This window comes from Furipterus horrens, unplaced genomic scaffold, assembly GCF_987537825.1.
Source record: "Furipterus horrens unplaced genomic scaffold, mFurHor1.1.pri manual_scaffold_4, whole genome shotgun sequence".
NCBI lineage: Eukaryota > Metazoa > Chordata > Mammalia > Chiroptera > Furipteridae > Furipterus > Furipterus horrens.
The window spans coordinates 142,507,012-142,519,537 of NW_028327174.1; the positions used below are offsets into that span (position 1 = coordinate 142,507,012).

The window sequence follows — 12,526 nt, forward strand, 5'->3', positions numbered from 1 at the left end:
TGTTCCAGAACAGTTTTATCCTCTTTTACAAATGCTGATGTTAGTAATTCATATATCTGACATCTGTCTAGCCTCAGATGATAGTTATAAGATCTCCCAATTTATCATAAGTTAAAATTATTTTAAAGTTATCTGTCCAGTTTAAAAGGTTGACACAAAAATGATGACAAGTGAGGGTTCCTTGTTTAGGGGTGAACCCTTCCTAAACTCTAAAACAGAGGTAACCCTTTGCCCAGATAATTTCTGAGAAGTGTTAATGAAATTTTTATAAAGACACTTTAAATAGTTACCCATCCGTTAGAGTTTGGGATCGGGGGCAACCTGTTAAAATATATTCCAGTGAGAAGTGGAGCTGCCTTCTCTTTCCCTTTGTTTTCTCAGGACCCGATTGACCCCGCAAGCACTGTGATTGTGATTCGTTCCTTGGTGCCTGGTGGTGTTGCTGAAAAGGATGGACGGCTTCTTCCTGGAGATCGACTCATGTTTGTCAATGATGTTAACTTGGAAAACAGCAGTCTTGAAGAAGCTGTCCAGGCACTGAAGGGCGCACCATCAGGAATTGTGAAGATAGGAGTTGCCAAGCCTTTACCAGTAAGAATTTGGATTTTACTGATTCCTTTTTATATTTGCAAACAAAATGGTTTGTGGGCTTACTTCTAGTTTCCCATGTTCTAATGACTGAATTATGACTTTTGGTACTTTTTATCAACATGCTTACTGGCTCCAAGAGAGTAAAGATTTAATTTTGATTCATATTTTTTAAAGGTAAAGAAAGAAAACAGAAAGTTCAGATATAAATTTATAACATTGTTTTATGCTTCACTTTTAACCTTTTCATTTGATAATAATGTCATGATGATACAGAATGAAATATTTTCAAAGAAATATGCCTTAAAATATCTATACCAATATAAGTGGAATATTAGAGAAATTAATAGCATTGACAACTATTAATCTAATTAGGAATCCTTCATCAGGGTGGGATGAAGTAGTGTCTCTGTAAAGTGGCTTCAGGTGCTGCATTCTGTCGATTTCAACACATTTGTTGTCTAATTACTGTAAAGCAAGAAATTGAACTTTCCAAAGTGAGTTCATCAACTTGTAGCTCTGCTCCTGAGGGGTAATAGCCCTCATGTCATTAATTACTGTGATACTAAAAATAACTAATGACACGCTACATAATGTCAATATGTTTACTAGGTTATAGTGATTGCAGCATAGCACTTATGACTGAATTGAAGTGAAATACTAGAGACATTCTCACTCTTTGTGAAATTATTTTAATGTATAAATATATTTTTAAGTGAAAGGGCAAATATAACCTCTTAAGAAAACACAAACACATGGATATATTTACATAAACATCAAATAAAAATTTGTTGTCTTTATAAAATGACTTGTTCAAATAGTAAGCTTTCTTAATATATTTTAAATGTTAGTTAAATTTTTTGTGCTTTTTACTCCACAAAGAATAGGTAACCTATGAAAATATATTTATGAAACCTGAAAGGGGAAGAGAGGAAAAGAAGGAAGAATATGTTAATCTAACTAACATGAAATCAAATCAGGATTGTAGAAATCAGAACAAAAGATCCGTACACGAGACTATCAGAATGAAGATAGGCCATTATGGGACTCTACGCAGGATGGGGGTAAAGTAGATTTACAGCTTTCATATGGAAAATAATCCATAATAAATAATAATATAAGAATAAACTCTTGTGTTTTGCACACCCCTGACTGTAAACCTACTTTTGCCCCACCCTGTATATTAGCATTGACCATACATTTGGTTCTGGTCTTTTTGTTAGACAAAGAAACATGACAAGCATGACTCAATCTATGTTTTTTACTGTCCTTAGGAGAAACTATGCCAGTTATTCAGAGACAAACTTTTTCCTAGCTAGTTTTAAAATAAATTTCTTTTATGAGAATATTTGCCCTTTCAAATTCAGTGTGCATTGCATTAATGTGATAAATGTCTTTTACATAAAGTGAGGTTTACTGTTAACTCATGCGAGAGAAGAGAAACAGTTTTTCCTAAAATATTTCATGTATTGATGAGCATGGCGGTGACCTAAATATTTTAGCTTATTTCATCTGAGGTTGGAGTAAAAATGTTAGGTTTCCTATTAGTGTGATCATTTTTACAACATAATAATTTAGGATGTAATTTAAGTAGATTGCATATATGTAGATTTTATTTTTAAAGACCATGCTAAATTAAGAGACTTCATTGTAGGGTTCACTAACATTCCTTGTCAAGTAAATCACATTCCTTAAAATAATATTATAGCAAGGGTTGACAGAGAGAAGTTGATTCTTCTTTTTAATATTTATTTCTTCTGAAATTCTTTTATGCCTTAATACCTAAAATTTACCTCATTTAGCCAGATTATTTGGCAGATAAAAAATGACCAGAAGATTACTATAATATAGAAAATTGTTAATTTTGATAATCTCATATAAGAAGAATGAAAATATCAGTTGAAAGGGATTGTCATCTAACAGATGATGTTGATATTGCAATAAATATCCTCATTGTATCTTAACAAAATTGTTAAATATGAATATTTATCATATTTTAATGCTCATCATTCTATGTTAAAGTCATGTGGTATCATTTGAAAGCTTTCCCATTTTTTTCCTCTTCTCCTTTTCCTTTTCCTTCCCTCTCTCACTTTCCTCTCTTTCGTTTTCGTGGTCTCATCCTCAAACACTGAGTTTCCTTCTCCCTGCAGCTCTCTCCAGAAGAAGGTTATGTTTCTGCTAAAGAGGATTCCTTTCTCTACCCCCTGCACTCCTGCGAGGAGGAAGGGCTGGCTGGCAAAGCCCTCTTCAGGGCTGACTTGGCTCTGGTTAGTGGCCATGGCTTACCAAGCTTTCTTCAAAAAATCTTATGTCTGATTTTTGCCTTTCAAAATATTCTAAAGTCTTACTATCTTATTTGTTCATTATGTTTTGGAAACTAAACATTTTCTCATCAACTCCAGTGGTTCTGATAACTCAAAATGGGAATAAAAAATGATCATATGTAAAAACTTATTTGTTGGAATTGTGGGGAAAATTTATTTGGCAAGGCATTATGTCAACAAGTAGAATTAATCTTTACATCATACCAAAAGATTGTTGGAGCACTTGTTTGCTCTGATTTTATACTTGAATTTCTCTAAGCATCCTTTAATTGTTTCAGTATTTAGCTAGAAATCAGCATTTTGTCTAACTTTTAATGGGGCCACAGGTATCCCTGGGCATTATGTTAATATTATATTAACACTTCAGAACTAGATAGTTTAGAATTCTATGAACTACATAAAGTGCTGTGGTTTAAATGTGTTCAATAGTAGCCAGCCGTTGCTTTCTTGAATCACCTTAAATTAATACCAATCAGAAATAAGATTAGTCTAACTTTTCTGTGAGTTCAACATCTTATGGTATTAAGTATCCTTGGTTTTCTCCCCAACTAGCTATATAATCTTACATCTGTCACTCAACTTCCCTGGACCCTAGTGTTTTTATCTCTATAATAATTAAATGAATTGATTCTTAAGGTCTCTTTTAAGATTCTGAGGCATCAATGAAAGGTATACAGATTGTTTTGAGATATTTTTCTTCAGTGTTACTTAAATATTTTTTATTATAATCCATGACCCAAGGCTTAGTTAATATCATCTATGTAGATAACAGATGTTAAATATTTTCTATTAAGATTGTGGGACATAATGTACATTTGTAAAGGATTTGTAAATCTCCACATAGTTACTTAGTACTGAACTTGAATGTGTATTGAAATATATTATTAGAGAAGTTTACTCTGAAATGGCCCATCTCTATTCTTGTCATGTTTATACAAGAATGTGACATAGTAGAATGTTATAATTATTGTAACTTCTGGCTTAAATGTGTAAGTTGAAATCACAAAGAAGTAGAACATACGGGGTTTTGCCAATGAAACAGAAAATACTGGTTATTTTGGAGAAGGGTAGTATTTATCTCAGTTCTACCCATTCTAAGGTGTAACAGTGAGTGAATTATAAAAAGAGCTTCAAGCTTATCATGTCTTGATTCTTTCATTTGGTTTTCCACAGAATAAAGTAATAGGATTTTTAGATAATGATAGCGAAATTCTCTACCTCACTCTGTGAGTTTTCAAACAATAGCAGTTTATAACATAGTTTTACCACAACTAGATCATAATTAAGCTCCTTGTTTGTTAGTGTAATTTCAGCATGAAATGACAGATTTTTCTCTTTAGTTTCTGATGATCACCATAAAGTTCCAAGTCTGTAACTTGAATGGCTTTTAAATTCAGTTTAAGATAATTTAAACGAAATATATTGTCTTAGTGAGATTTAGAAATAGATGATTGCCTAGGAGTCCCATTGAAGACATTTATTTTAGTTGAATAGGAAAAAATAATGACCTCATTTATTTTATTATAAAATTCTAGGGGCTCGGCAGGTATTATTTTAAAATAATGTGAACTGGAAAAAAAAGCAAATATTTTCCTTAATTTATGAGACTACTCAAACTTAGAATTGATCCAGGTCCTTTATTAATTGTTACCTTTAGTCCTTTACTGATGGAATAAAATAACCTTTGAGCCAACATCCGCTGCTGCAGGTGGGCAGTTCATCCTTCAATTGTATCAGTCTCAGAGGCATTGAAGAGCGTGAAGAGGTCATGTAGGAAACAGCAGAGATAAAGGAATGATTCCAGTATGGCTTTTAGTCTCAAGTGAAGACTTTCTCATATACATAAAAGAATAGAATTTTCAACTGATACTATTGCTTTGATTCCTAGGTGGACACAAATGATGCTGACCTAGCAGATGAATCTGTGTGTGAGTCTCAGTACTCTCCAGATAATGACAGTATCTACTCTACTCAAGCCTCTATTTTATCTCTTCATGGCAGTGCTTGTAGTGATGGCCTGAACTATGGTCCCTCCCTTCCATCTTCTCCTCCCAAGGTAAGAAGGAAATGTTACCTCATTTATGGGAGACGCTTGTGTGTAATTATCCAGATGTCATTGTTTATGGGGAGTTGAGCTGTAGGAGACATTGTGTTTCTCAAGTCATGGATTCATTATCAGGTTAAAGTTCAGTTTCCTTTCGGTACTGTTGATTGGATAACTCTTAGACTCATAAGGACTATTTAATTCTAGGGTCTGGATACGCAGTGATAGATACAAAGTTTCAAAGCTTTGATTAGGATTTTTGTATTATAAAGAAAACAGTGAAATATATTTCTCAAATTGTGTTCTTTAGCTGTGTATACCTTGGAAAAACTACAATTATCTTCTTAATGGTTTAAAACTGAATTTCATGAAAAGTTGGACGGTAAAATATTTCTTGCATTAATTTAATATTTACTAGCTAAGTTAATGTAGTTATATGTTTTTATATAAAATGATGCTGAAGAATATATAAAAATCATATTGAGTGGCAAAGTATATTTAAGTCACTGGATGTAAATGAAGAATTAAGTGACTATTTGACATATCTGTGATGTTTGCATTTTAGAAATAAATTATTGGTGTAAGTGCTCCAACTCTATTTTCTTGGTGACATGCTGTATCATGTTTAATAAGTAATATTTTAAAACCTATCTAATCTTTTGGGTGTGAAATGGTATCTTATTATTTTAATTCGAGGTTCCTAATTACTACTAGTGAGGTTGAACTCTTTTTTAAATATATTGGCTATTAGAGTTTCACTCCCATTATTGGCCTCTTCATATCTTTTGACTGTTTTTATAATGGGTTGATTATCTTCCTATTGATTTGTTGGCATTGTTTATATTTTTGCTATACAAAGCAATTTAGTGTATTTTTATGGGTATGTGTATGTGGGTATATATTTAGAAAACTAACACTGTAGGAATTCTACTTTTCAACTTCAGGAAAGAAGTTCTTATAGAAAGAAAAAGAAGCATAGGAATTTAGCTTAATACATTGTATCATTTTAAGTAAAAAGAGATTGAAGAAAATATGCAAATTGTTAATATCTATAAATCTGAGCAAAGAGTTCATATGTGGATATATTTTCTTTTATTTTTCTATGTTGGAAATAGCTGAAAAATAATAAAAATTAAGATAAAAGACTGGACAATAATTCTTTCTTAAAAGAAATATATGAAGTATATATTTTCCATATATATTCAATGGAAAAAGAACTTGAATCTATGAACAAGTTGGAAAGTAGAATTTTCGTAGTTCTAGCAGTTTTCCGCCTTTCCTGAATGAACAAGTTCTTTTGTTGTTGTTGTTTTGATTTTGCCCAGAACATTCAAGGATTTTCTTTTATGTTCAAGGTACGGCTGTTATCCTTGCAAATGATGCTGGGCAATCTTTTTGAATTGGTTTATAAGGTATAAACTTGAATGGAGCAGCTGCTCCTCACTTGCCACACCTGAGACTGTCTATCTGCCTGCATCCTATCTGGACCATGTTCAGTCTTTCCTTGCCTGAGGGCTGGAAGCTGAGTTCATCTCCTAATGGAATCTCCTAATCCACAGCATAGCACAGTTCTTGCCAGTGGGACAGATTGCATTGTTTAACTTTGTAATTGTTACTTAAAGGTATCACGCAATCTGCATACTGAGAAGTGCATGTATTTTACAGGGCAAATGCTGACTGTATGCAGCACAACGTATTAGCTTACTGAAGTCTGTTTGCCTCCTTTTTTTTTTTTTTATTCCCAAAGAGTTTACTCTTTTGTTGAAGCAAATTTTGGCAAGCTGGTTTATCAACTGAAATATTTAAACATCAAAACAACAAAGAAGACATTAACAATAGTGTTCTAAAACAAATTGTGGAAGTCCTGTGTGCTCTTAGTTTTCTTTGACAGTAGGACTGTTCCTGCAATGTGGTAAATCTCTGTTTTGTTTCGATTTTGTTTTCTGTGGTATCTTTTTTAGGATCTAGATATTTACTAGAAAATTCTGTGTAAATAAATAATAAGTTAGATGATGCGTTCATCTTCCTGTTTCTTTGCACTAAATTTACTTTAAAAAGACAGAATGGCAATTTGTTTATAGACTTTAGAATTGACCATTTTTCTTAAAGAAAAGTGAGCTCACATTAGGACCTTTTAATTGATGAAATAAGATTGTATAGCAGATGATAGTTAAGTAAAACAAAGAAACCTCTATGCTGATGTGAAGAAGGATGAAATAGGTAAGGATCTCAGTGATTCCTCAAGTTTTTGACTTTACTAAATATGTAATACTCTTGTAGCCTTAAATCGTGCCTGGGAGCTAACATGTAATTTTACCTTTCTCCTCACACTGACGAGAGGTCTTTCCACTTCGGTCAGATGTGCTAGAAGTTACAGGAGCTAGTCCCCGGGAGAAGGAGCTCATCATGAAGTGGGGGCTTCCTCATTGCATAGCTGGACCTGTCCCCAGAGGACTGCAGCCCCAGGTGGAGCTCCTCTGTACAAAATTCTCCCATGGGGAGCCTGTTCTGTGTTTTGTTTTTTTTTTTTTTTTTTTTTTCTTTTCTTTCTAAAGGAGCTTGCTTATTTGATTAATTATCATTTAAGAATTTAAGAGAAATAACCATTACTCAAAGATCTGAAAAATAGAGCTGCTTCCATGCATTTGGATTAATAGAGACAGGGCATTCAGATGTGGATTTTAAAGGCAAAAAGCCAGTGAGTTTTTTCCCTTTCTTGCTGTTCTAGGCTTTAATTTTATGATTAATCTTTTTACCCCCTTTTTGTTTTGTGCCCTCAAAAGACATAAAAAATGCAGAAGTAATTCTTTTCAAATTTAAATATGTTTTGGGGACAGGATGCTTTTGTTTATATTTTTCCTATTTTGGCTTTAAAATATACCCAGTAAAGACTTAATAAGTATGATGTAATGAGTCTCCCTTTTGCCTAATCCTCAGCTGCAGGCCCCACCCTCCCTGGTGTGCTCCCAGTCTCACTCCTCCAGGGATGTTCGCCAGTTTGGTGCATGTTGTTCCTTTCTGTCCTTCCGTCTGAACACCGGTACTCATAGAAAATGCTGTTGGTTCTAGTGCGAGTTAAACTTGATGTTTGTCAAAAGAGAAACTCCTTTTTGCATCTGGTACACCAAACACAGCTAATGGAGTCTATGGTATATATACATATATATCCACCAATCTTCACCTACTGTCATTCTATAACAAAATATAGCTCCCTTTACATCCATATTTAAAGTATGTGTACTTTTTTTTGAGGAGAGGGTTCATATAAAACACTAATTAAATCACTTCTAGTGAGATGATGAGAGTGAGTGTGAAAATCTTAGTGGCAAAAATGCAAGTTCTCAAAAATACAAAAGATGGTGCCTTTCCCCTCAGTAAGGTCAGTGTATAAATGATGCCCATCTCAAGGAGTGGGGGAACAATGTAAGTTGGAGTAGCTGTGGTTATAGTATATTTTTGAAAAGTATTACGAAGACTTCTGTGGTAGACTGCTTATTGAAGAAAAGTAGATTGTGTCCAGAGAATGTTTTAAGTATTTAGCTAGTCTATGTAAATATATTATCTGGGTAAATGATGTATTCAAGTATAACCTTAACTTATTCCATTTAAGAAATAGACCTATTTTCAAGTAAATTTGACATTTTTATTTAACTTCTTCGCTCCCCCCCACCTCACCCCGAGAACAAGACTATATCAAGTGAAAGCACGTATTAGGGTGGATTTTTGGTATCTCAGTTTCATTTAGAAACCAGGTTGCACTGGGAAATTGTAGTTATTTTGGGGAATATATGGGGGAAGAACTGCTTTTCTTTTAGATCCATAAGACTTTTAAAAATAAAACTCAGTTGGTTGTTCAGCAACCAGAAACATTTCTTAAGTAGGCTTATGTTGTCTGCTGTGTTGATTAGCTCTTTCTTTTTTATGTCTGTGTTAACTCCTTCATGAATAATGCAAGAAACTTGTTACACCATTGACAGTAAACCCCAGCTAACAAGGGCAGCTTGGCCTCTTTCTGATGAAAAGTAGTGTTTATTGTTATCTTTATTTTTTGGAGTGGGAGAGATGACTTACTGCTAATTATCATAATTTAGTAATACAGAACCTAACCAATTTCTTTAGTAAGTACACTTATTTTTTATAGAACTAAAATCATCAAAGTTGGATGTATGAGCTAGCAGGTTATTGTCTAGGTTCTAGGAGTATAGAGGATGATACTTTTCTATCATTTTTTTCCTGAGGATTATAATGATGTTATTTGCTTGTTTGATATTCCCACTTTTCCAATTTCTTTATGCCATCAGTATGTTAATTCCAGAAAGATGAAAACATTATTGAGGGAGAGGAGTGTAATTATGTTAAAGCAACTGATTACCCACTTAGAACAAATGAAAAGAGACCCCCATATCTTACACTACACCCTGAAATAAATTATAGATGGGTTAAAACTGAATCTGAAAAGAAAGCAATTATAAAATAGAAGAAAATACTAGAAAGCATTTCCTTAACTTTGTGCAGAGGAAGGGCTTACTGGACAACATAAAATACAGAAGTACAAAAAAATTGACAAAATTGCATACAAAATTCTTGGTTACATATTGAATTTAACTTCTGCTTGTATAGATCATATACAAACTTAAAAGAGAAGTAACAAGCAGGGGAAATATTTTCAGTATATACCACAATGATTATATTCTGAATGTGTCAATGATGACAATAAATGAATGCCAACTGATAGAATCTTTGATAAAGTATATGAAGAGAGTGTTCACAGGAGACATACAGATGGCACTTCCTCATAATTGTCAGGGACACATGTAGCAAAACACTAAAACACTAATGTATATATTTCTTACAAATCAAATTACTAAGCTAATTTACAGTTGGCAAAATTAGTTAATAGGTATTCCCATATCCTGCTTTTGTAAGAGAAAATTGGTAGGTGATTTGGCAATATATACTAGCATTTTAAATGTTCATATCATCTGAACAACAGATATAATTGAAGGAGTTCATACTAAATGCATTTTTAAAGATCCACAAAGGTGCAATAAAAGTAACAGCAATGGCTAACAATTATTGGGCATTTTCTGTTAAGTCAGGTATGTTTTTAGTATTCTGTGTTACTAAGTCTTTCTGTCCTCCCAACAGTCCAGTACCAGGTCCTGTTATTTTCCCTAATTAATAGACAAGAGAACCAAGATACAGAGTATATTTAAGTAACTTCTCAAAGCTCAAAGAACTAACTGATGACAGAGTCAGCATTTGAACTGAGGTAGCCTGGCTCCAGAGCCTGCACTCCAGTCCTTTCATACTTAGAAATGTTTTGTAACTATAAGACAATTGAAGTTGACTTTTATTCATTGACATGGGAATCTCTTACATAAAGATACTTCAAGAAAGCAAGTAAAAACCTGTGTAGTGTATGGTCCAGTTTAGGCTTTAAAAATATGATATGTAAGTATATGTGTTCGGATGTGTCAGTGTGTGCATTTGGAATTATATATATCAAATGAATTTTTAAAATGTGATTAATAAACACAACTGAAGCCAACTAGTTTTACTGGTGAAAGGACCAGAAGCAGGAGCCTTAAAGGAAGACTTTAATATAATGTGCAATAAACACTATACATCTGGATGGCTTTAATCTTTTCCAATGATAATGTATTCATACACTTCTTTTATACTTTAATAATATCAATCAAAGAATTGAAGAGAAAACTGATAAGTTTGCTCAATAATAGCAGTTCATGGAGCAACTGCTTGCCCAGAGCACGTAAGTGATACAGTATATATGTTGTAAGTAGATACATATGTACTAGTAGAATTATAGAATTTAGAGTTTAGTGGGTTTTAGAAATTAATGTAAAGCCAAGAGAGAGGTTCTGTGATATACAGGTTGGTAATGAGATAGCTTGGATTAGAACATACATCTTAAAATACCGTACATTCTTAGTATTTCTTCTGTTATATCTTGCAGAATATTATGAATATTTTCCCTAAAATAATATGAAATATGTCTTTCTGTTGTTTTCCTAAATACCTATAAAATGTCAAAATAATTTTCCCTTGAAAGTTCTTGTTAATCTGAATCAATTAATGTCATTCTCTGTATTCTTTTGATATTGTAATACGTAGGAGCTCAGGCTGATTGGAAATGAACTCTTCTTTAAATAAGATTTGGAAATATAAGTCACTTGCTTTCCCATGTAGATTGAATTCTGAGTTATTTTATTTGTTGATAGAACATACTTTTGTATGTTCTCATATACCGCATATTGTATAAGTATAACCTAGTAGATACGAGATGTATGATTTTAGGAAATGCATTGAAAAGCATTTATAAAAATAAAGATATAAGCGTATCAGCTAAGTGAAGGATTTGTATGTTTGTTAATGCTTTTTAAGTACTGAATAATTATGTTGTGTTGTTTTTTTTTTCAGTAAATAGTCTTTCATTAAGAAAGGGTGTTACAAAATACATTGGTGTAATTCTGGCCATAATTTTTAATTTTTTTCTTTAATCATTAGGATGTTACTGAAAATTCTTCAGATCCAGTACTTGATCTGCACATGTCCTTGGAGGAATTGTACACCCAGAATCTCCTGCAAAGACAGGATGAGAGTCCACCTTCAGTAGACTTGAGCATGGGACCTGTTTCTGGCTTTACTGTAAATGATTATACACATGCAAATGCTATTGAACAACAGTATGAATGTGAAAACATAAGAGCGTGGACTGAATCTCACCTCCCAAATGAAGTTATATCAAGTGCAGAACTTACTTCTCCTTTACTACTTGATTCAACTGGAAAGGTAATATTTTAAAGATAACGGTTTGTGTATAATGATGAGGTTGAAAACAGTGAAGTACTCTAGTTGTAATCTCCCCATTTGGAGTTAGTGCTCTCCTGACACTGAGATTTTACAGAAGCCAACCTATGAACTTGTTTTTGTTATAGATTCTTGTCGAATAAGGCACAGTTAGAGAATATGTTTGATGTTGAAATCATACTCCAAAGTCTAATTTTCCTTTTCATGTGACTATTTTTTCTCTCCGTCAGGGCTCTGAGTTCTTAAATCAACAGAGCTCTCTGGCCTCTGCTGCCGAGCGTGTCATGCTTCAAAATATGTCCAAAGAATCTTTTGAGAGGACTATTATTATAGCAAAAGGCAATTCTAGCCTAGGTAAGTTCCTTTTTTTTCACACAGACCTTCCCAACCAACCCCCTGGGAAGGAGGAAAAATTGAATCTGGTTTTAATATTTTTGGCTATACCTAAGAAAATAGATGTTATAAATGTGTCTATAGTTTTTATGCTTTCTCTTTTGATGTGCTCATTATTTTTCCTGAAATGAACAGATTTGTTCAGACTAGCTTAAATCCTTCACTCTCTTAATTATTTAAAAGTATTCAGTAGTCTCATTTACATTCAAGTAAAAGATTGTTTGTGTATGAGGCAGAAAATCAGAAAAGGAATTCTTAAAAATGAAAAGTCAGCAATTTGGAATTCTAAATTCTTTGGAAAGCAAATTATTAGTTTCTTTGAATGTTACTAGTTATGCATAAG

The 12,526-nt window shown here is 33.0% G+C and overlaps 1 protein-coding gene across 1 annotated transcript in view; it reads left to right on the forward strand.

Annotated features, from left to right (window-relative positions):
• The window catches only part of MPDZ (multiple PDZ domain crumbs cell polarity complex component), a 171,370-nt gene that overhangs the window by 90,352 nt on the left and 68,492 nt on the right, over positions 1-12,526 (forward strand). Inside the window, exons 18-22 of the mRNA XM_090274100.1 lie at positions 382-591; positions 2,742-2,858; positions 4,804-4,971; positions 11,488-11,772; positions 12,021-12,144. Coding sequence (XP_090130226.1) covers positions 382-591; positions 2,742-2,858; positions 4,804-4,971; positions 11,488-11,772; positions 12,021-12,144 — 904 coding nt within the window. The remainder of the gene's footprint in view (positions 1-381; positions 592-2,741; positions 2,859-4,803; positions 4,972-11,487; positions 11,773-12,020; positions 12,145-12,526) is intronic.